At 42.0% G+C, this 24473-nt stretch overlaps 3 protein-coding genes across 5 annotated transcripts; 1 reads left to right on the top strand and 2 right to left on the bottom strand.

Moving 5' to 3' along the window:
• Positions 1–629: 629 nt before the first annotated feature.
• LOC133139185 (uncharacterized methyltransferase YdaC-like) lies at positions 630–4800 on the bottom strand. The gene is made up of 3 exons (XM_061258568.1): positions 4663–4800; positions 3353–3790; positions 630–2425 (listed from the first exon to the last, which is right to left on the bottom strand). Exons 2-3 carry the CDS (start codon positions 3786–3788, stop codon positions 2229–2231), a joined length of 633 nt encoding a protein of 210 aa, XP_061114552.1. The 5' UTR covers positions 3789–3790; positions 4663–4800; the 3' UTR covers positions 630–2228.
• Positions 4801–7567: 2767 nt separating this feature from the next.
• Positions 7568–10394, bottom strand: LOC133138152 (uncharacterized methyltransferase YdaC-like). Its single transcript, XM_061256654.1, has 3 exons — positions 10288–10394; positions 8956–9393; positions 7568–8014 (listed from the first exon to the last, which is right to left on the bottom strand). Exons 2-3 carry the CDS (start codon positions 9389–9391, stop codon positions 7818–7820), a joined length of 633 nt encoding a protein of 210 aa, XP_061112638.1. The 5' UTR covers positions 9392–9393; positions 10288–10394; the 3' UTR covers positions 7568–7817.
• Positions 10395–12183: 1789 nt separating this feature from the next.
• Positions 12184–24473, top strand: etv7 (ETS variant transcription factor 7). Of its 3 annotated transcripts, none has more exons than XM_061258899.1 (9): positions 12184–12411; positions 13110–13242; positions 14725–14889; positions 16589–16720; positions 19092–19256; positions 19743–19991; positions 21990–22132; positions 22666–22766; positions 24152–24473. In XM_061258899.1, the coding sequence occupies exons 1-9, from the start codon at positions 12376–12378 to the stop codon at positions 24333–24335; spliced, it is 1308 nt and encodes a 435-aa protein (XP_061114883.1). In that variant the 5' UTR covers positions 12184–12375; the 3' UTR covers positions 24336–24473. The 3 variants fall into 3 exon arrangements, with proteins under 3 accessions (XP_061114883.1, XP_061114884.1, XP_061114882.1); XM_061258900.1 differs by having other exon boundaries at positions 13107–13242; positions 19782–19991; XM_061258898.1 differs by having other exon boundaries at positions 13107–13242.

Raw genomic sequence — 24473 nt, 5'->3', positions numbered from 1 at the left:
GCTGAAGGGGAGGGTCTGGTCCTTGTAATCAGGTACAAGTGTGTACTAATAATTGGAAAATCCAAGGTAATGGACTCCCAAATATTTTATTTTCATATTCATATATTCAGTAATGATCTTTAGTTGTCATATTTCTAGAATGGTACAGTAAAACAATTCAGTATGCATAGTCTACTCTGGACCTTTGCCATCACAAATCCAGAGAAACGGCATACTAATTATGGGTAAATCTGTTATATGCTCTCAAATTTTATTTTGTCATATATGCTTATAGACAACTACAATGATATTCATTGACAATTTCCCGAGATCCCCAAATTGCTGCGATTTTCAGTGTTGGGGAGACCGCACTGAAAGTGTAAAAAACTGCCAATTACTTCACATTGAACGTAGTTGAACTACAGCAAGGCTACGCTAAAGAAGAAACTACAATTACTCAAAAAATAGTAGCTCGACCAGCTTTGTAAGAATAAGTTATGAAAATTATCACAAATTCATCATCATCATCATGTTCCTCAGACATGTGTGAGCAATGCTTTCTTTTTGAATACAGGGATTGTTGTTATGCAACATTTAGTTCATTGTAGTGCATTGGGCTAGAATATAATAATGTTTGTGTATTGCAAGCCATTCATAATAATAATCCAATATTCACATCCCAGGACTTTTAATCAACCATATTAATTCCCTTTTACTTTCTGTAATGGCATCACAGGGGTGACTTTCAGAAGCCCTGTAGGCAATAACAACTTCATTCTTGTCAATTTCAGATTTACCCGACGGGCTGCAAAGCAATTTCATGTCAAAATTGAGTCAATAAAGATGTATTCAAATGTACCCGTAATCATATGATATGGGGAGCAGAACAAATGAGCCTTGTCTTCAATCTACATCATGGATGTTGTAGTATGGTAAAATAATTGTACAACTGGCTCAAGATTGGAGCTTAATTTTGGTTAATTTAATTCCGTGGTCGTTTATGCTGTTGTAGGCTGACCTAAAAACATTACTTTGTTTTTTCAAAGCTACGTTTTACAAGAGCATGGTGGCTGAACAGCAAAAGTTGTTTGCAATCAGGACAGTACACTGCAGTGGGACAGGACCTGCAAATCACAGGCAGCAATCTGCTGACTAAGCTTCCAATTCCATAAGACAGTTTTTGGTGTGTGAGGAAGGGCAGATATTTACATTAGCTTGTGGCAAAAGCAAAATAAAGAAATAAATAAAACTACTGGCCACTTCATACAACTCCAAGCAGCATGTACAATGACATGTCTCCATGGTATACATATGAGCAATTCAATGTGTATACTTTAGTAACAACACATGAAAATCAGTTTTTTATATTTTGCCGGTACTTTATTTCCAATCATATATATTTTCTCCTTTTTAACTGTTTTCCTTGATACCCGGATTTTTTAAAACTATAAAATAGCCAAAAAAATAATTATGTCAGTAATAAAAAAGATATTATTTTACATTATGTGCCTATATTGGAGGGTGGAATCTTGAGTGAAAGATCAGAACCTTCCATGTAGGACATCAAGGATACCCACAACATTTCAAAAGCTGAATTATTACATTACATTACATTCATGGCATTTGGCAGATGCTCTTACCCAGAGCGACGCACAGTTGATTGATTATACTAAGCAGGAGACAATCCTCCCCTGGAGCAATGCTGGGTTAAGGGCCTTGCTCAAGGGCCCAACGGCTGCCGACCTTGCAGGTCCCAGTCATGTACAGGGGGCGGCCTGTAGCGTAATGGTTAAGGTAAATGACTGGGACCCGCAAGGTTGGTGGTTCCATCTCCGGTGTAGCCACAATAAGATCCGCACAGCCGTTGGGCCCCTGAGCAAGGCCCTTAACCCTGCTCCAGGGGAGGATTGTTTCCTGCTTAGTCTAATCAACTGTTCGTCATCTGGATAAAAGCGTCTGCCAAGTGCCATTAATGTAATGTAATGTAATGTACATCAACCTACAGGCCGTCCTGAATTATGGTTTTGGAGTTCCAAAGTGAGCTTTTCCATCGGCAGAAAGCCAACCAGTTGATCCGTGAACATTAAAGGTAAAGGCTCTTTTTTTTTTTTCAAAATGAGTAATTCATTAATAGTCTAGTTTGACTGGGATCAAGGATAATGACAGTTGAGCAGATAGAGGCTCAGATGCTGGGTGACCTCTTCTAGCTGTTCACTCTCAAGGCCAAAGCTATGGAGGTCTGGCGTCCTTTACTTAGACGCGGTGGCAAATATTGCCTGGAAAGTTATGTTTTTATCCACGTTCTCCTCCATTCGGATATCTGTGAATCCGGTCGCTCTCAAGGCATCCATGTAGCTTTCCGGGCGCCAGTTCTCTCCTGGAATGAGGTTCTTGGATGCCACCCAGGCCACATTTTCAGCTCGAAGGGTCACCACCATTAATGCTCCTGCCAGACCAGAACAAAAATCAACACCTCACATTCATGCCTTTGACATACAGATTTACACATTTAAATGCTAAAAGTGATTTATCATTACATTACATTGTATTTAGCAGATGCTTTTATCCAAAGCGACGTTAAAATAAAGTGCATATCAAAGTCATAGAACAAACAGAACAGGTCAGATAAGGTACAATTCACATATGATCAGTTGTAGATAGGCCAAGTCTGTAACTACCATACTGAGACATCTACAACTTCAAAAGAGGGAAAATTCTAGATTAAGGAACAAAATACAAGGGGCTAAAGATAGAGACAGGTGAAAAACAAGTGACAATAGATTAGGGGACTCCCGCAAAGGAGTCATGGTAGTCAAGTAAACTCACGTTTAATTGTATAGCACATTTTCATACACAAAACAACTCAAAGCGCTTTACATAAAACATTTACATAAGACATTCCATGAAGGTGTTATTAAATGAATTAGAATTTAAAAAACAATCGGAATAAGTTAAAGGAAAAACAAAAAGTAAAACAGTGCAAAGATTTAAGTATATATAGCACAGAACATGAATGTTTTTAGCTTAGTTTAATACAGCATGAAGAGGTGGGTTTTCAGACTGCGGTGAAAATGGAAACAGACGTCCATTTTGCAGTTGACTGTAGCCTACATTTGTGTTCCCTTTAGATTCATGGTTACCACTCACTACAAAAGTTACAAATGTCACATGGGATCAAGTAAACATTAAAACAAGTTAAAAAAAAGTTTGCCGATGCAGTGCAAGTAGGCTGGAGTGAGATTTTCAATTTGATACTGCCTCGTGTGCATGGCATTAATGCCATTAATGTAATGTAATGTAATGCGTCAATGGAGAACATTGGTGCCATGTCACATTCTCAGGTCCCAGGGCCGGTTTGGAAGCTCAAGCTTACCTGGTTTCATCACCCTGTGCATTTCTGCAGCCCCTGCCCTCAGGTCTGGCCAGAAGTAGTAGCAGTTGCAATGGAAGACCTTGTCCACACTGCTGTCTGACAAAGGCATGGCGTCTACACTGGCTTGATGCAGGGTGGCTTTCCCACTGGTGATGAGCCCCTGGACCCTCTCGCTGGCCACCTTGTACATGAACTCAGAATAGTCCACCCCAAACAGTTTCCCCCTGGGGTCGGTCAGGTGGGAGGCAGCAGCCTCCAGCCCCAGGCCCGGCCCGAACCCCACCTCCAGGACGGTGTCGTCTGGCTGGATCCCACACAGCCTCACAGCATTCACCTCCAATACCTGGTTGTGCCGGGTGAGGAATTTTTTCACGATCCACCCAAGCAGGGACTGAGTGGGGCGACCCAGTTGCTGGCTAATTTTGTTGGCTAGCATTTCTGCAAAGGGGTTAAAAATTAGGGAAATTGTGGACACTTGGACACTAAAACTAACATTCTGGTAGATATTGAAGAACTCAAAAACAAAGCAAATGATAACAAGCCAAACCTGCATTGTATTAACTCATTTGAATAATTATGAAGAAACTGAAACATATGCGTTGAACTAATTTGATCATCTTAAAAAAAAAAAAAAAAAAATCTACAGCTGCACGTTACGTTGTAATGGTTTGCAATACAGTAAAGCTCAATGTGGACAGAAGATATTTTTTTTTATTCCTCATGCCTTAGCTATTTAGCTACATAACATGAAAAGCACCTAATCAAGAAAGAGCGTGGCAAAATTCTGGGATTGCACCACTGGTTGGAATAACGAGTGAATTTCCAGCCATGACTCAGTCATGAAATTTCGAAATGTACGATTCTTTGATGTGATGTCAACACAAACAGTGCCAATTCGCTGAAAAACGTTTTAAGTATTGTACTATATCAGTACAATAACTAAATCTATTTTAGAAAAGTTGTCTTGCTTTGTCAAAAAGCTGTGGACGCGCACGCGAGGCAGTATCAAATATAAAATCTCAGTCCGGCCTACTTGCACAACATCGCCAAAAAAAAGTTTTACTTGTTTTAATTTTTACTTGATCCCATGTGACATTTGTAACTTTTGTAGTGAGCGGTAACCATGAAACTAAAGGGAACACAAATGTAGGCTACAGTCAACTGCATAAGGTGGTCAAAATAAAATTTACCGAGGTGGTGAGACCCTATAAAATAGTCATAGGCTACTGTGCGATTTCTAAGTCGAATTAGTTGACAGGCATGTTCCTAAAAAGCTCGCTGACATTGACAATGGAAAGGACGATACTCACCGTTCACAGCTGGAAACGTCTTGGCTATTTTTCTAGGCAAGATGATTCAAATGTAATATTTAATTTTACGATAAACATACTACCACATGATTGTGGAGGATCCGCCCATCTGCTCCCACCCTCCCTCACATGAACATGAGCATGCCCGTTCGACGATTCTCCACAAGATGTCGCCATATCAAATTAATTTAAACACATTTGCCAAAGGGTGAGGGGCTGAGCTGAAGGGGAGGGTCTGGTCCTTGTAGTCAGGTAAAAGTGTGTACTAATAATTGGAAAATCCAGGGTAATGAACTCCCAAATATTTTATTTTCATATTCATATATTCAGTAATGATCTTTAGTTGTCATATTTCTAGAATGGTACAGTAAAACAATGCAGTATGCATAGTCTACTCTGGACCTTTGCCATCACAAATCCAGAGAAACGGCATACTAATTATGGGTAAATCTGTGATATGCTCTCAAATGTTCTTTTTTCATATATGCTTATAGACAACTACAATGACATTCCTTGACAATTTCCCCAGATCTCCAAATTGCTGCGATTTTCAGTGTTGGGGAGACTGCACGGCCTCACAGCAAGGAGGTCCTGGGTTCGAATCCCCGTCAGCCGGGGCCTCTCTGTGCGGAGTTTGCATGTTCTCCCCGTGTCTGCGTGGGTTTCCTCCGGGTACTCCGGTTTCCTCCCACAGTCCAAAGACATGCACGTTAGGCTGATTGGAGAGTCTAAATTGCCCGTAGGTATGAGTGTGTGAGTGAATGGTGTGTGTGCCCTGCGATGGACTGGCGACCTGTCCAGGGTGTATTCCTGCCTTTCGCCCAATGTATGCTGGGATAGGCTCCAGCCCCCCTGTGACCCTGATCAGGATAAGCGGGTTCAGATAATGGATGGATGGATGGATGGGAGACTGCACGGAAAGTGTAAAAAACTGCCAATTACTTCACATTGAACGTAGTTGAACTACAGCAAGGCTATGCTAAAGAAGAAACTACAATTACTCAAAAAATAGTAGCTCGACCAGCTTTGTAAGAATAAGTTATGAAAATGATCACAAATTCATCATCATCATCATGTTCCTCAGACATGTGTTTGCGTGTGTGAGCAATGCTTTCTTTTTGAACACAGGGATTGGGCTGGTTGTTATGCAACATTTAGTTCATTGTAGTGCATTGGGCTAGAATATAATAATGTATGTTTATTGCAAGCCATTCATAATAATAATCCAATATTCACATCCCAGGACTTTTAATCAACCATATTCATTCCCTTTTACTTTCTGTAATGGCATCACAGGGGTGACTTTCAGAAGCCCTGTAGGCAATAACAACTTCATTCTTGTCAATTTCAGATTTACCCGACGGGCTGCAAAGCAATTTCATGTCAAAATTGAGTCAATAAAGATGTATTCAAATGTACCAGTAATTTACATTTTACATTTTAGTCATTTGGCAGACGCTTTTAATCCAAAGCGACTTACAAGTGCATAGGTTCTACCGTAAGTCAAAGCATCACATCCAGAACTAGCAAAATACACATGAAATGCTGTTCTAAACATAGTTGTCATCATAAGTGCATTTTTTTTTTGGGGGGGGCGGTTAGACAAGGATAGGGATATCAGAAAGGAGGGGCAGGGGAAATCAGGAGGGAGCACTAAGGTAGAGTTTGAAAAGGTGGGTTTTGGGTCTGCGTCGAAATAGGGGGAGGGATTCTGCTGTTCTGACAGTGGTAGGCAAGTAATCATATGATATGGGGAACAGAACAAATGAGCCTTGTCTTCAATCTACATCACGGATGTTGTAGTATGGTAAAATAATTGTACAACTGGCTCAAGATTGGAGCTTAATTTTGGTTAATTTAATTCCGTGGTCGTTTATGCTGTTGTAGGCTGACCTAAAAACATTACTTTGCTTTTTCAAAGCTACGTTTTACAAGAGCATGGTAGCTGAACAGCAAAAGTTGTTTGCAATCAGGACAGTACACTGCAGTGGGACAGGACCTGCAAATCACAGGCAGCAACCTGCTGACTAAGCTTCCAATTCCATAAGACAGTTTTTTTTGTGTGTGATGAAGGGCAGATATTTACATTAAAACTAGGCAATAAAACTACTGGCCAATTAATACAACTCCAAGCAGCATGTACAATGACATGTCTCCATGGTATACATATGAGCAATTCAATGTGTATACTTCAGTAACAACACGTGAAAATCAGTTTTTTATATTTTGCCGGTACTTTATTTCCAATCATATATATTTTTTCCTGTTAAACTGTTTTCCTTGATACCCAGATTTTTTTAAACTATACAAAAATAATAATAATTATGTCAGTCATAAAAAACATTATTTTACATTATGTGCCTATATTGGAGGGTGGAATCTTGAGTGAAAGATCAGAACCTTCCATGTAGGACATCAAGGATACCCACAACATTTCAAAAGCTGAATTATTACATTACATTACATTACATTCATGGCATTTAGCAGATGCTCTTACCCAGAGCGACGTACAGTTGATTGATTATACTAAGCAGGAGACAATCCTCCCCTGGAGCAATGCAGGGTTAAGGGCCTTGCTCAAGGGCCCAACGGCTGCCGACCTTGCAGGTCCCAGTCATGTACAGGGGGCGGCCTGTAGCGTAGCGGTTAATGACTGGGACCTGCAAGGTTGGCGGTTCGATTCCCGGTGTAGCCACAATAAGATCCGCACAGCCGTTGGGCCCTTGAGCAAGGCCCTTAACCCTGCATTGCTCCAGGGGAGGATTGTTTCCTGCTTAGTCTAATCAACTGTTCGTCACTCTGGATAAAAGTGTCTGCCAAGTGCCATAAATGTAATGTAATGTAGTAATTCAGCTTTTGAAATGTTGTGGGTATCCTTGATGTCCTGTAATGTAATGTACCTTAACCTACAAGCCGTCCTGAATTATGGTTTTGGAGTTCCAAAGTGAGCTTTTCCATCGGCAGAAAGCCAACCAGTTGATCCGTGAACATTAAAGATAAGAGACTCTTTTATTTTTCAAAATGAGTAATTAATTAATAGTCTATTTTGACTGGGATCAAGGATAATGGCAGTTGAGCAGTTAGAGGCTCAGATGCTGGGTGACCTCTTCTAGCTGTTCACTCTCAAGGCCAAAGCTATGGAGGCCTGGCGTCCTTCACTTAGACGCGGTGGCAAATATTGCCTTGAAAGTTATGTTTTTATCCACGTACTCCTCCATTCGGATATCTGTGAATCCGGTCGCTCTCAAGGCATCCATGTAGCTTTCCGGGCGCCAGTTCTCTCCTGGAATGAGGTTCTTGGATGCCAACCAGGCCACACGTTCAGCTCGAAGGGTCACCACCATTAATGCTCCTGCCAGACCAGAACAAAAATCAACACTTCACATTCATGCCTTTGACATACAGATTTACACATTTAAATGCTAAAAGTGATTTATCATTACATTACATTGTATTTAGCAGACGCTTTTATCCAAAGCGACGTTAAAATAAAGTGCATATCAACGTCATAGAACAAACAGAACAGGTCAGATAAGGTACAATTCACATATGATCAGTTGTAGATAGGCCAAGTCTGTAACTACCATACTGAGACATCTACAACTTCAAAAGAGGGAAAATTCTAGATTAAGGAACAAAATACAAGGGGCTAAAGATAGGGACAGGTGAAAAACAAGTGACAATAGATTAGGGGACTCCCGCAAAGGAGTCATGGTAGTCAGGTAAAGTCACATTTAATTGTATAGCACATTTTCATACACAAAGCAACTCAAAGCGCTTTACATAAAACATAGAAAGACATTCCATAAAAGGTGTTATTAAAGTAAATTAGAATTTAAAAAACAATCGTAATATGTTAAAGGAAAAACAATAAGTAAAACAGTGCACAGATTTATGTAGTTTGATACAGTGTGAAGAGGTGGGTTTTCAGACTGTGGCGAAAATGGAAACAGGTGTCCATTTTGCAGGGTTTTTTATAGTCAATGGTCTCATCACCTCGGTAAATTTCATTTTGACCACCTCATGCAGTTGACTGTAGCCTACATTTGTGTTCCCTTTAGATTCATGGTTACCACTCACTACAAAAGTTACAAATGTCACATGGGATAAAAATTAAAACAAGTAAAAGGATTTTGCCGATGTAGTGCAAGTAGGCTGGAGCGAGATTTTCTATTTGATACTGCCTCGTGGCATTAATGCCATTAATGTAATGTAATGTAATGCGTCAATGGAGAACATCGGCGCCATGTCACATTCTCAGGTCCCAGGGCCGGTTTGGAAGCTCAAGCTTACCTGGTTTCATCACCCTGTGCATTTCTGCAGCCCCTGCCCTCAGGTCTGGCCAGAAGTAGTAGCAGTTGCAATGGAAGACCTTGTCCACACTGCTGTCTGACAAAGGCATGGCGTCTACACTGGCTTGATGCAGGGTGGCTTTCCCACTGGTGATGAGCCCCTGGACCCTCTCGCTGGCCACCTTGTACATGAACTCAGAATAGTCCACCCCAAACAGTTTCCCCCTGGGGTCGGTCAGGTGGGAGGCAGCAGCCTCCAGCCCCAGGCCCGGCCCGAACCCCACCTCCAGGACGGTGTCGTCTGGCTGGATCCCACACAGCCTCACAGCATTCACCTCCAATACCTGGTGGTGCCAGGTGAGGAATTTTTTCACGATCCACCCAAGCAGGGACTGAGTGGGGCGACCCAGTTGCTGGCTAATTTTGTTGGCTAGCATTTCTGCAAAGGGGTTAAAAATTAGGGAAATTATGGACACTTGGACACTAAAACTAACATTGAAGAACTCAAAAACAAAGCAAATGATAACAAGCCAAACCTGCATTGTATTAACTCATTTGAATAATTATGAAGAAACTGAAACATATGCGTTTAACTAATTTGATCATCTTAAAAAAAAAAGTTATCTACAGCTGTACGTTACGTTGTAATGGTTTGCAATACAGTAAAGCTCAATGTGGACAGAAGATTTTTTTTTATTCCTCGTGCCTTAGCTATTTAGCTACATAACATGAAAAGTACCTAATCAAGAAAGAGCGTGGCAAAATTCTGGGATTGCACCGCTGGTTGGAATAACGAGTGAATTTCCAGCCATGACACAGTCATGAAATTTGTGCTAATTCGCTGAAAAACGTTTTAAGTATTGTACTATATCAGTACAATAACTGTAAATCTATTTTAGAAAAGTTGTTTTTTTGTCAAAAAGCTGTGCACGCGCACGCGAGGCAGTATCAAATAGAAAATCTCACTCCAGCCTACTTGCACTACATCGCCAAATATATATATATATATATGACATTTGTAACTTTGGTAGTGAGCGGTAACCATAAATCTAAAGGGAACACAAATGTAGGCTACAGTCAACTGCATAAGGTGGTCAAAATAAAATTAATCGAGGTGGTGAGACCATAGACGAGGGTCTTTCAGCGCACTTATCCCTGGTTATGGGTATGCACTTTGTTGTACGTCGCTCTGGATAAGAGCGTCTGCCAAATGCCATTCATTTAAAAATGTAATGTTAAAAAAATCATAGGCTGCTGTACGATTTCTTAGTCGAATTAGTTCACAAGTTCCTAAAAAGCACACTGACATTGACAATGGAAGGACGATACTCACCGTTCACAGCCGGCTATTTCTTGGCTATTTTGATGTGTGATCTTGGCAAGAGAATTCAAATGTAATTTTTGCGATGAACTACCACTGTCTTATATTCTGCCCATCTGCTCCCACCCTCCCTCACTTGAGCATGAGCATAACCGTTCGACGATTCTCCACAAGATGTCGCCATATCAAATTAATTTAAACACATTTGACAAAGGGTGAGGGGCTGAGCTGAAGGGGAGGGTCTGGTCCTTGTAGTCAGGTAAAAGTGCGTACTAATAATGGGAAAATCCAGGGTAATGGACTTCTAAATATTGTATTTTCATATTCAGTAATGATCTTTAGTCATCATATTTCTAGAATGGTACATATATGCTCTCAAATTTTATTTTGTCATAATTGCTTATAGACTACTGCAATGACATTCATTTTCTATTTCCCCAGATCTCCAAATTGCAACGATTTTCAGTGTTGGGGAAACTGCCAATTACTTCACATTTTTGACATTTTTGAGTTTCAGAAGTCCTGTAGGCAATAACAACTTAATTCTTGTCAATTTCAGATTTTCCCGACATGCTGCAAAGCAATTTCATGTCAAAATTGAGTGAATAAAGATGTATTCAAATGTACCTGTAATTATATGATATGGGGAACAGAACAAATGAGCCTTGTCTTCAAATGCTGCAGGCCACATTATAGAATAGAATATTCACTATAAAACAGCTTGTTAATCAGCCAATCATGTGGCAGCAACTAAATGCATAAAAGCATGCATATGTGGTCAAGAGGTTCAACTGCTTGGCAGGGTGGTTTGGGTATCTTAGAAACTGCTGATCTCCTGGGATTTCCACGCACAACCATCTCTAGAATTTGCAGAGAACGAAAAACAAAAAAACAGTGAGCAGCAGTTCTGCAAGTAAAAACGTGTTGTTAATGGTAAATGGTTTCCATTTATATAGCACCTTTATCCAAAGCACTGTACAATTGATGCATTCACCCATTCATACACACACTCACGGCGATTGGCTGCCATGCAGGGCGCCAATGAGCTCGTCAGGAGCATTTGGGGGTTAGGTGTCTTGCTCAGGGACACTTTGACACAGCCCGGGGTGGGGGATCGAACCGGCAACCCTCCGACGGCCAGACGACTGCTCTTACTGCCTCAGCCATGAGAGAGGTCAGAGGAGAAGGGCCAGACCGGTTGAAGTAACGCAAATAGAGCATCTCTGCATGAGAGCATCTCTGAATACACATTGCATCAAACCTCTAAGTGGATAGGCTACAGCAGCAGAAAACTGATAAGTCTAAAAAAGAAGTATTAAAAGCCTAATAAAGTGCTCACTGAGTACAATGACATTCATTTTCTATTTCCCCAGATCTCCAAATTGCTGCGATTTTCAGTGTTGGGGAGACTGCACTGAAAGTGTAAAAAACTGCCAATTACTTCACATTTTTGACATTTTTGAGTTTCAGAAGTCCTGTAGGCAATAACAACTTAGACTTCAACTTCAGATTTTCCCGACATGCTGCAAAGCAATTGTGCATGATACTAAGGGTAGTTGTATGCAACTGTTTTTGCCACTTGAAATGTTGCAACACCGTTATTGACGAATGGCTTTTAAAGACGAAAGTGCATGGCAAGACATTGGGATTGTATATTCGTATGGATACATATTCATTTTAAGATTGGTGGAGGACTGTATTTTTTAATTTTGTTAATATTTTTCCCGTCGTTGCATGTATGAATTGATACTGTGTTTGATCAGCGCACACAACTAACAGTTGTGTCATTAACCATTTCTGTCTCTCACTTTTGTTTTCGTTGCTTCTTTCTGTAACCCATTAGCACACCCTCGTGCACATACAATAAGCAGATCCGGTCCCTTTCGTTTTCATTTCCCGGAAGGTGACTTAAAATATTTCATGCGATCCTAAAAGTAGTCAAAGGCTACCGTGGACTCTATTGCGATTCAATATTCGGCCTTCGAGTAAAGGCGAAGGTATAGACGTTAGTTTGTTAAAGCTACTTAATTATTCAAAACTGGCCAACTGTTAGATTAACAGGATTTGGGAAAGGTTTTCTTCCATCTCAGGTAAAGGAACATGTATGACGGCTCCTCACAAGTACCTTTGATCAAGGTAAGTTCAGTACCAGGAAATGCGAACCTGCAAAGTTGTTGAATTTCCTTTTAAATAATGAATACAACCATGCTTTACAACAAATACAATATGTATATTGGCAAATACATTGAAATTGGAGAGTAAGCTAAAGGAATCTAAATGTAAAACCGAAATATCACACAAAACGCAAGGAAGTCGGCTATTGGACCTCTCGTTTGTCATTCCGAGTTGACCAAAGTGAAAGGTGGCGGTAGCTTAATACTCAAAATGTTGCCGACAAGAGCCACAGCCATTTCAAATCGAGATAGCTGGTCTGAATTACTTTCACTTTTAATTTCTTTAGCTGTGTTACAGTATGAATCGTTGGCATATTGTGTTGAAACTATATTTAAGTAATTAGGCTATAATAAGTGACAGTTTTACTGTTTTGCAGACTTTTTTATGTTCTAATAATTTATTTGAATTGCTATGGTGCAACTACGAATGTCTAAGAATAGTAAATAGTAACCACATACTAAATAAAAATACACTCATAATATACATGTAGCATACAGTATATTTATAGAAATGTGTATTACAATATCAAGATTATATTATCGAAGGAAAATGCCTTCAGCAGCACCGTGCAAATTTCAGGATGCTGTCCGACGTTTATTTATGCGCTATTGTTATGTTTAATTCTGCAAAAGCGGTTGACCGTCGTGTGCTTTTAGCAGGAGTGTGGAGGGAGAGGCAGCCCCCAAGCTTGTTCGCCCACTTGTCCGGCGGAAGTTACGGTCCCGAGCAGCCCCGTATCCTCCGTCTACCCCGGTGCTCACGAGGAGCTCTGCAGACTCCCCGGGAGACTCCGTACGTAACCTGTCTCCTACTTCACCTTTAGCCTGTTCACTCTGCCAATCTTAGCTTCCATAGGCTTAGGCCTTCTACAGCCCGATTTCCCCTGCTATTGATCAAAAGTGTGCTGTCCTCCCATCTCCAACTATTCAATAAGAACATTAATTAAACGTTTTAATGGCACTAAATTGGTTCTATCCATACCGAAAATGTGTCTGATTCCCTGACATTTTTGCTATCATGTGGCACACCATTTTGGGCAGCACACTGCAGCTGTGCAAGGTAAGAAACAGACTTGTCTTCCATTCAGAAAGGGGACAAGTTGGGCCGGCAAGTGACACATCCTTCTAAAGCAAATTACCAGTATAGTAAATGGTTGGCATTTATATAGCGCCTTTATCCAAAGCGCTGTACAATTGATGCTTCTCATTCACCCATTCATACACACACTCACACACCGACGGCGATTGGCTGCCATGCAAGGCGCCAACCAGCTCATCAGGAGCATTTGGGGGTTAGGTGTCTTGCTCAGGGACGCTTCGACACAGCCCGGGCGGGGGATCGAACCATCCAACTGCCAGACGACTGCTCTTACTGCCTGAGCCATGTTGCCCCCATGCATGTATAGTGTTACACCCCTAGTTCTGGGATCAGATCCTGACTATATATGTTTTAATGGCCCCCAACAGTCCCACATTTAGGCACAAAAATGCAGGAGGGGGGCTGCAGTCAAGGGGACAGTCCACATCTCATTGCACAAAAGCCACTTCTCTGTGGTCTGCATCGATGCCTGAATCGGCAAAACCTGCACCCTGTAGAGTGAAAAAAGACACTAGTGCTTTCTTATGCCTGTGCTTGTCTACACTCTCCCAGATGGATAGAAAATACAGTAATGCTTTATTTTACAGCCTACTGGGTAAAAAGGCACTTATAAGGTTTGATTCCAGAGGTTGTCACAATGAAAGGGACTAAACGTAAAAACATATTACTCACATACAGTATGGTATACACAGACTTTGTTTCAATAGTACCTACCCCTGAAATTAAAAGTAGTTCCCTCATAATTGCAGGAGTAGCTGTGTACTTACCCAGTAAATACTAGGTAATTAACGGCCTGTAAAATAAAGCATTACCAGGAATACTGCAAAAATGACACAAGCTTACAAGTACTATTAGGCATTCCGAAGTGGAAGTGGCCTGTAGTGTAGTGGACTCCTAAGGTCGGTGGTTCTAATCCCAGTGCAGCCACAATAAAATCCGCACAGCCGTTGGGCCCTTGAGCAAGGCCCTTAACCCTGCATTGCTCCAGGGGAGGATTGTCTCCTGCTTAGTCTAATCAACTGTACGTAGCTCTGGATAAGAGCGTCTGCCAAATGCCAATAATGTAATGTAATGTAAAGTGTCATATGTGTCATTTGTATGTAGCCTCCCTTATGAAGAAGGTGGACATGGACAAGGCTTATTAGTGTAAGTGATGGTGGTAACACGCCCCTCCAGGTATAAACCCTTCTCTGTGGGGTAAGGACGATGTTAGTCACTGGCTGCGCTGGGCCCAAAAAGAGTACTCCCTCCGCAAGACGGACCAGGCCAAGTTCGAGATGAACGGCAAAGCTCTCTGCCTCCTGACCAAGGAAGACTTTCGCCTGCGCTGTCCCAGTTCGGGTGAGAAAGATTATGGGCGGTGGGGTACCAGTTGGATGGTATAAAAACAATTTGTGGAGGGTGAGGGGGATAAACAGTGTTGTGGTTTTAGGGTGTTTGTTGCTAAAATTCCTCTCTTGAGTGTTAGAAGTCCAAAATGACCTATTCTACCTTTAAATAACGATGAAATTGCTGCAATATAAGAATTTCCTCTCAAGTGTCAAAGGCCAATGGGTAACAGGATACTAGAATGTCTGGTGTCATAAAATATACTGTAGAGTAGATTACATTCTAATCAGTGAAAACTTGATAAGAATTTTGATAAGAAATCCAGATGATAGCAAGACAATGGATCCTCAGATGGCAGGGTTAAACAAGATTTTCTTTAAACGTACTGCCATTTTATGTTGGACCTCGTTACTTGTGGAGCAAAGAACTTACCGTGACTTTTTAAGGTCTTGAGTCAACTTCCTCTGGGTGCAGGCTGAATTCTACAACCTAAATATTGATTACTCAAGCTTGGTTATGCAATTAGCCAACTATGACCGGGAAGCATTGGCTATTTTACTAGCTAATTTGACTCCCTCTGACTGTAAACTGCCCAATTTACATGTCATTTGGCTGACACTTTTATCCAAAGTGACTTACAGTTGATTAGACTAAGCAGGAGACAATCCTCCCCTGGACCAATGCAGGGTTAAGGGCCTTGCTCAAGGGCCCGATGGCTGTGCGGCCCAATGGCTGTGCGGATTGTGGCTAGACCGGGGATCGAACCCCCAACCTTGTGCGTCCCAGTCATGTATTTCTGTTACCATTAATATTAATGATTGCAACTGGCTGACCAGTGGAGGATGGGAATGGCTAATTCTTATATGCTTCATGTACTTCCATTAGGCCAATCGCCTTTTATTATGCAGTAGCACCTCATGCACCTGACCTCTCTGATTGGCTGTTTGGAGTACCTACCAACCACCCACCCAGTAACTGACTAGTAATGGAGAGTAAATACTTCAGTGTGGAGAAATGTTAGAATTTAAAAGTACTGTGCAAGCAAAATAGTATGATTTCACCAGTGAAAAGTTTTGAATAAGCTGCAAGTTTTCGAACTGGGAAATCTGCTTTTTGGCACCAGGTGTTTAACAAACTCCAATACCTCCCGTAACCACTGGAGTTTGCGAGCTTCAGGGGGAATGTATAAAATGCATCCTCCTTCCTTCCACTCGCCTCTTCCCCCAATACACCCAGATAGGGGAAGGAAACGAATGGAGGAAAGGAGGATGCATTTTTGGGGTATTGGGACGCACCGTTGGCTTCCTCCCTCTTGAATGGGCTTCTGCTACCCAGGGTTCATTGGGTGGCTGTTGCATGAGCTCCCCATAGCTGCTCACCAGACGCTAATCGCACCAGCTGTGAATAAGTAAGAACTAAGCCCAGTTTAGTAATGTAAAAAGTTACAGCTAAAATGAAACATTGCACCACACTTACATAGTTAGAATGTAACCCTACATATAAGCTAAATATTTACACAAGCCATTGACCAGGAATAACAGTGGAATTAAGGCTTTCAACGGCAGACCAATATTTGAATACATTTTAGAATTGCTTGGAACCTTATCTTTGCCAATGTTATGAGTATAGATGGGTTAAATATTTATGTATTCAGGTTCTCTGTAATCTGAAGAGGAAATATCCAGACGTGCTCTGCCCTGTTTTCCTTTAGGGGATGTCCTGTACGAGCTCCTGCAGCACGTGAAGCATCAGAGGAGGGCCATGGTGTGCTGCTCCAGCCCCAAGCCCCTCCAGAGACAGAGCGGCCTCTCCCCTCCACACAGAGACACAAACGGCAACACAAGTACGCCCCAGCTCACCCAGACACTCCATAAAGGCCCATCCACAACAATAACTATAACTATAACTATAACCATAACTATAATATAACTGTAACAATAACTGTAACCGTAACTATAACTATAACCATAATCATAACTATAACTATAACCATAACTATAATATAACTGTAACAATAACTGTAACCGTAACTATAACTATAACTATAACCATAATCATAACTATAACTATAACTATAACTATAATCATAACCATAACCATAACCATTACTATAACCATAACCATAACTATAACTATAATATGATTATAACAATAACCATAACCATTACTATAACCATAACCGTAACCGTAACCGTAACTGTAACTATAACTATAACCCTAACGATGTGAGCATCCACACTGCTGAACAATAACGTTCTGTAAATGGTCTCTGCTCAGCTATGCCATTTTGGGTGTGATGCCCTGTACATTTGGTTGGATTTTGATTGGCTGTCAATGTTTATGCAACTGGACAAAAGTGCTCTGAATGCAATCCAAATTATATAGTCCGTCACATTGCCATTATAGTTGCGATGTGGACTCCGCCATCCACTTGAGTCAGAACGATTTCAAAAATTACATATTTCTAGTTATCGTTCTTGGTGTGGACGGGACTTAAGCCTCCGTAAGCCACTCCGACAAGCCTCTGTATTTGTCGTAACAGGAAGCAGAGTCTTGCTTTCTGTAACTTGTGGGGTGCGTCCCATTATGTTTCTGTCCTCCGTTCTGTACTCCACTCCCCCACGACCAGTCCTCCACTACCCCGGAAGTATGTGGCGCAAAAGGGTGGAGTTAAGGAGTGGAGAAAAGGGGAGAACCCAAGGGGAGTGAAAAAAATCGGGACAGTCGTTCTGCTTCCTGGTCATCCAAGACTATTGATTCAATTTCCATACCAGTGTCATTTTTTGCCGAGCCCCCTGACAAATCGCAAATGACAAATCCTACTTGTGGTCAGTCCATTTAAAACTACAAAATAGTTTGTAAGTTTCAAGCACAAGTTGAGTAGTAGGTTACAGTTGCATGTACCATCACAAACTTGACATTGCAGGGCACATCGATACTAATAATATATAACCAGTAACACTGGAACAAAGTAAACCTACTGCATTCTGGTGTGCTGAAAGCCAGTGGAACTCACGCGTGTTTTAGTTTAGTTTTGTTTTCAGGAACAAATTTAGCTTCATGCCTTGCACAAAATTTTGAACAAGATCTCACCAGCAAAGCTAATTCCCTCATTTAAAGTCTCAAATGTCACCATTTTCATCAAAAGTAGTGATTAAAGTCATTGAAGTGACAACCTTTTTCCTAAAATAACATGGTTGTACACTGTACCTCGGAGCTTATACGGCTCCAGACCAATAGCCCGCGACAATAACCAAATCAATCAATTCCGCACTTGTAGCACGGGGGTGTTCAAGTGACAGAACAATGCAGGCTTGAAGTGCAGGCTGTTATCTCAGTTAATCTTTTTTTATAAAGCAGGTTCTTCAGCACTTGTTCCCACACAATTCTGTATATAATGCAATGAAAGCTAAAGAAAATCTGGAAACCATGCACACACACACACACACACACACAGGAACACACGCATACTGTACTGTACAGGTAGAGGCATGCAGTAGTCAGAACACAGGTAGGTGCTTTCCAACATGAGGAGGGAGGGGGGGGGGGTTACTGTAGGTAGAGGAACGTGCCAACAGGTGTGGCTGTTCAGAGGTGGATAATCTCGTCCAACAGTTCCTTCAAATCAAATCAAGCTTTACAGGGAATCCAGTCATTATTTATTTTAACAGTCAGACTTTATCAAGGCAACAATACATTGATATTTGTAACAAAATATCAATTTGTAGTTTCAATGTTGTATCTGCTTCCAACCCATTCACTTTGCTATCTTTGAAGTTCAATATCTAAAAACCATGAAAGTCACGATTTAATTCAATAAAATGTAGTTAAATATTTCACAGAAAGTCAACGATGATGAATGATTTCTTCTCAAAGCTGGTTTCAATCAACCAAATATAAAAATATGGAAAATCCAGGGCCCTTGAGCGAGGACCGTAACCCTACATTGCTCCAGGGGGGAGTGTCTCCTGCTTAGTCTAATCAACTGTAAATCGCTTTGGATAAAAGTGTCAGCCAAATAATGTAACCCTACCCCTGAAGGCACTAAAGTGCCAAACTGTATTTTTTTCTTATAATTACTCCTATACAGTACAACAGAGAAACATAATGGTCACTTAAATAACAATGATTGTAAAAACAATGCAGTATAACCACAATATTATGAGTGATTATGGTAAGTGATTTAATTTATGAATGATCTCTATATCTCTCAGGACAGCTAGTTCCCCCTGGCATGTCCTACAGGCCAGCTTCTGTGTGTCAAGTGTACCCACACGCCAACTCCCTGACCAGGAACGTGCAGCAGAACGACCCCTTCCAGGATCGCCATGGACACCCTTCACTTCCCTTCACCTGTCCCATGCAGCAGATACACAGAGGTGAGTCCCAAAATCAAGCTGGTTCATATATCCCCAAAATCATGGCTCAAACCTCTTTTTCCTCTAATCCCTTTTATGGTAGTCCTGCATTATTGATTTATTTTCTGTCCGTTACACATAAAGCTTTGTCTGTATTCACCAGAACAGTTGACACCTCCCATTCCAAGAGCTAGATTGCCAAGATGGCATACTCAATATTTTCTAAGCAGCATTCTCAGTTTGAGAAACTTTTCCATACATTGGTGTGACATTGGCTCCGGATGTAAGGGCAGTCGTGTGGAGTCTAAACCACGCCTAACCTGCCTAACCCCCTGACGAGCTGCTTCCTGACAGCCAATCGAGTGTTTGGGTGAATGGGTGAACGAGAAGCATCAATTGTACAGTGCTTTGGATAACGGCGCTATATCAATGCAGATTTTGACCATATTTACATTGACATGATTCTCTTGTTTCGATTCCTGCTAAAGACAATTCCGTCTGATCCAGATTCTGAACCTGGCTTTGCAAAACTGTTTGACCAATCAGAATTCCAGAGGAACCTGCCCCAGACTTCAGCAGAGTCTCAGCAGCACCAGACGCCCGTGGTGGTCTCACCGCCCGCGGGCAACCCGGCCAGGCAGGGCACGCAACCAGCCCTCCACTGCAAAGAGGAGCCTCTCAACCTGTCCCACAGGGCCGCAAGCCCCAGTTCAAGGAAACTTCCCCAGACCAGCGAAGCCAACGGCAAGATTCCAGGTAACAGCCTGGCAGCCACCTCATCTGCCGTGGGGCAATGCTATGAAGTAGGCATGGGTCACTATGACAATTTTGTTCCATGGTTATCCTTGCCAAAATTAGCTTAATTTACAGTATTATTTACTGCGTAGTTAAAATATTCTGAAAAACGTTGAAAGGTGCTGACACACTGAAATCAGTTCACCACATGTTATTGAAACAAATGCATCTTTATTGCCTCAGAGAACATACAAAGCAGTTTGTAACTGGGTCTCTCCACCCTAAATGAACCATAAATAAACAAATTGAATAAGCAGTACGTACATTTCCATTTACGCAGACATTCTGAAGGATGGAAATTAAGTGTACAGGGCGGCCTGTAGCGTAGTGGTTAAGGTACCTGACTGGGACCCACAAGGTCAGTGGTTAGATCCCAGGTGTAGCCCCAATAAGATCCGCACAGCCGTTGGGCCCTTGAGCAAGGCCCTTAATCCTACATTGCTCCGGGGGAGGACTGTCTCCTGCTTAGTCTAAAATTAACTACATCACTCTGGATAAGAGCCTCTGCCAAATGCCATTAATGTAGTGTAATGAAAGTGTCTGGCCTATCTCATTCCATGACATTTAAAGTAATCTATCTGTAATCTATGCTACATGAATGATGGAGGTACCTAAGGTACACAAGGACTTGTGTTCTTAGGATTTTGTTATCAATAGCCTGAAAAGTGCATGATAGAGATTGTTGATTTTTCACAGTCACTTCCGTGTTTTGTCAGTGTGTTTTCGGTCCCTCAAGCATGCGCTTCTGGCCCTTCTAACATTACAAAAGTCGATCCAGATATTTAACTCCTAAGTTCCTGCTGGGTACCATTTTTATTCATTTCTTAGGTTTTTGAAGGTTTTGGCTTTAACAGAAGACAAGTATTGTATTTTCAGTGTTCAGTGTTAAGAATATGTCCACCATCTACCGTCATATACTTGTATGTGCTTCTACTTGCAGTTGTAGTATGCAGTTGGCAAAAAAAAGATTTATTATTTCTCTGAAGAGCAGACAAGTCAAAAAGGCCAAACTTAAGAGTCAAAAAACAAAAAAAGCACAAAAAATCCAAACTCAGAAAGTCACTTTAAACAGAGAAACAAAAATATTCCCTAAAATCCAAACTCTGAAAATTACTTTAAACAGAGGAACAAAAATATTCTGGCAGAGCACGAGAGGACAGAGCAAAAACAAGCAGAGCAAACCGGGCAGAGTATCTCACCAGACTCTCGGGTACGATCTGACAAGAACTGAACTTAAGGGATGAACTTAAATAGAGGGGAACAACTCATTGGCAAGGGAGAAAACAAGGGACAGGGAAAAATCAATCAATCAAAAATCAACAACGAGCAGGCTAATGAACAGAGCAGGTGTGGCAGACAGAGGCAGGTGAGGGCGGGGTTCAGACAAAAAAAACAAAAGCACATGGTAATGCAAACAAAAACACAGGCAATACTACGACAGTCCAGTAGGGCGGCCAGAGTCCATACAGAATACTAACAGTTTAGACCGAGGCAGGCAGCTCTTAGGACCCGCCGTAGACAAGCAAAAGGTCGTGCGGTCTGAGTCTTTGGAATAAAGGTTCAGATGCAAACCCGCTCAAGGTTTTGGCTCAACCTAGCTGGCCTGCCTGGAAACCCTTCTTGAAAAGAAACAGCTAGGTTTTGACACAGCTGGTAGTTGGTTGACCGGTTCAGACCAGCTCCCAGCTTGACATGGTTTGACCAGCTACCAGCTCAGACAAGTTACCCGCACTAACTGGTCGACCAGCTCATATCCAGCTTGACCAGCTTAATTTTCAAGGTCTTCAAGCTGGCATACCTGGATTTCACAGCTTTTCAAGCTCTTCAAGCTGGCATACCTGGATTTTACAGCAGGGGAGACAAGCTTCCTTGAGGTTTTGGCTCGACCTAGATGGCCTGCTTGGAATTGTGGCTGTTGGAAGCTCAGACCAAACAACTGAGACATGTTGCCCTCTGCAGACTGCCGGCTGCTGTGGGACTATGTGTACCAGCTTCTGTCAGACCACCGCTATGAGCCCTTCATCCGATGGGAAGAGCCAGAGTCCCTGGTGTTCAGGGTGGTGGATCCCAACGGGCTGGCCCGACTGTGGGGCAACCACAAGGTGAGCTCCCCAGGACACTTCAATTGTGTGTGTAATTTACGAAGCTGTGTGTTACAAGCAATGCACTTGCTGAAGAAAACAGCTCATGCTTGGTCCTTAAACAGCTGGTAGCTGGTCAACCAGTTCAGACCAGCTCCATATCCAACCAGATTTGACCATCTCAAGCTACTCCGGTTTCCTCCCACAGTCCAAAGACATGCAGCTTAAGCTGATTAGAGAGTCTAAATTGCCCGTAGGTATGAGTGTGAGTGTGAGAGTGAATGGTGTGTGTGCCCTGCGATGGACTGGCGACCTGTCCAGGGTGTATTCCTGCCTTTCGCCCAATGTATGCTGGGATAGGCTCCAGCCCCCCTGCGACCCTGTTCAGGATAAGTGGGTTCAGATAATGGATGGATGGATGGAAGCTATGTTTTGAATCAGTTGGTAGTTGGTCATTTCAAGCTGGTCATAGCTGGAATTTACACCAGGGTATTCTGTTGACATAAATTAGAAAGTGTGAGTATTGACTGTTTTGCATTGGGGTCTCCTCATAGAACAGAGCTAATATGACCTACGAGAAAATGTCCCGGGCACTGCGACACTACTACAAGCTCAACATCATTAAGAAAGAGCCTGGCCAGAAACTGCTGTTCCGGTGAGTTCAGAAAATGTGGGGACTCCGCAAAGTGAAGAATCAGTGTGATGACTTTTTTTTTTTTTTCAAGATATTTTTTAGGCCTTTTTCAGCTTTATTGGACAGTATATAGTATAGAGAGACAGGAAGAATGGGAGCGAGAGAGAGGGGGAGACATGCGACAAATGTCGGACGGTCGGATTCAAACTGCCGACGTCGCGGCTCGCAATGAGCATGCGGTCAGTGCTCTACAGGCTGCACCACCGAGACACCCAGTGTGATTACTTTTATTGTGATATGTGCAAAAGAAAAACCTGAAATCCCATAACATTTCCCAGAAACTGTGGATTAACGACATGGTAAACACACTATACACAGGCCAATGATATTAATGGACATGATATAAGAAATGAGTATAACATAAGCCATGGATATTGTGCTTTGCATGTCCTGCCTGTTGCTTAAACAAGACCAAGCAAGTCTACTTCAGCCAGACCCTGGAGACAGCCTGTAGGGAACACTGTCTGTTAGAAACTGAAACCTTTGACCCAAAGCTTTTTGTTCATAAATGGCACTGGAATCTTGTTTCACTTTTAGTAAGTGTCAGAAGATTTACTATTTAAAGTCAGTGATATGTAGGGCACTAATTCCAGGCTCATGGGCATGAAACAGGTGGTATGGCAAACAATATGGCGTGGAATGTTCTAATTCAAGTATTGCAAGCCATTTTAGAGTGCTTTTGGATGAGTTAGCTTCATTGGGCTAACCTAAGTATCACCGGATAATGTTAGCTGCTTAATAAGAGCGAAGAGAAGCTAGCTATCTATGCTTTTCATATTTAGACTTCTGGGTAATATGTAGCCTTTATCAATTTTGATCAGCAGTGGTAATCTATGTGTATCTGATTGACACTTGTTTGATCATGACTGGATGGCCTCAGCACAAGTGAGCCACCAATTTGTTGCTAGCTTGTGCTATTTAGGTTACCTGCAGCTATCGATAGATATCTCAAAACTAGCTGCTAGAAATATTCATTTTCTTTACATAGTCTATTTTTACATCTTAGATTATCATGCCAAAAACGTGTTCTTATCGTGTTTTTATCGTGTTGAACAGACATGCAATCGCACAGCACTTGAACATTTTCCGGTGGCAATAAAAAAAAAAAAGACTGAAGGATAACACAAATTGAGCAAATTTGTGAAAAACAAATTTTGCTCCCCAACCCCAAAGAATGCAATCAAGCTGAACTCATGAAAAAGGGTGAGACAAGCCAAACATTTTAGAGGTATCAGCCTGGTAACTACAGTAGTTTTCAGGTTGTAGCTGAAGTACAGCACAACTCCAGTATAGATGTGGATTATAAGGGGACTGATCATGAATGAGAGATCTGATTTCTGCGGTAGGTTTCTGAAGACCCCTGAGGGGATACTACAGAGCAGAACTGACCGGTTGGACCAGGCAGAGTCCCCGGGCCATGTGTCTTCACCGGACTTCAGAGAGGACAGCCTGGAGGTGTCTCCTGAATCCAGCTCCAACCCACCCTCCCCAGCATCAGTGACCATGCCCCTCACCCCCTCACCACTCTGAGCCTGCCACCAGGGCCAGCCAGACTCACACCCACACACACACACACACACACACACACCCGCACACACACACATCCACACATCCACACACACACACACACACCCGCACACACACACACACACATATATATGCGCACAT

The sequence above is a fragment of the Conger conger genome, chromosome 10, assembly GCF_963514075.1.
Source record: "Conger conger chromosome 10, fConCon1.1, whole genome shotgun sequence".
Taxonomy (NCBI): domain Eukaryota; kingdom Metazoa; phylum Chordata; class Actinopteri; order Anguilliformes; family Congridae; genus Conger; species Conger conger.
Note: the sequence above shows the minus strand (reverse complement) of the source record. Positions and strands in the feature narration are given on the sequence as shown.

Coding starts and splice junctions, on each gene's coding strand:
- etv7 (XM_061258898.1), top strand. CDS start 12,376: ATGTATGACGGCTCCTCACAAGTACCTTTGATCAAG. Junction 14,890..16,588: donor CCTGCGCTGTCCCAGTTCGG/GTGAGAAAGATT, acceptor GTTTTCCTTTAG/GGGATGTCCTGTACGAGCTC. Junction 16,721..19,091: donor AGACACAAACGGCAACACAA/GTACGCCCCAGC, acceptor TATATCTCTCAG/GACAGCTAGTTCCCCCTGGC.
- LOC133139185 (XM_061258568.1), bottom strand. CDS start 3,788: ATGCTAGCCAACAAAATTAGCCAGCAACTGGGTCGCCCCACTCAGTCC. Junction 2,426..3,352: donor GCACAGGGTGATGAAACCAG/GTAAGCTTGAGC, acceptor CTGGTCTGGCAG/GAGCATTAATGGTGGTGACC.
- LOC133138152 (XM_061256654.1), bottom strand. CDS start 9,391: ATGCTAGCCAACAAAATTAGCCAGCAACTGGGTCGCCCCACTCAGTCC. Junction 8,015..8,955: donor GCACAGGGTGATGAAACCAG/GTAAGCTTGAGC, acceptor CTGGTCTGGCAG/GAGCATTAATGGTGGTGACC.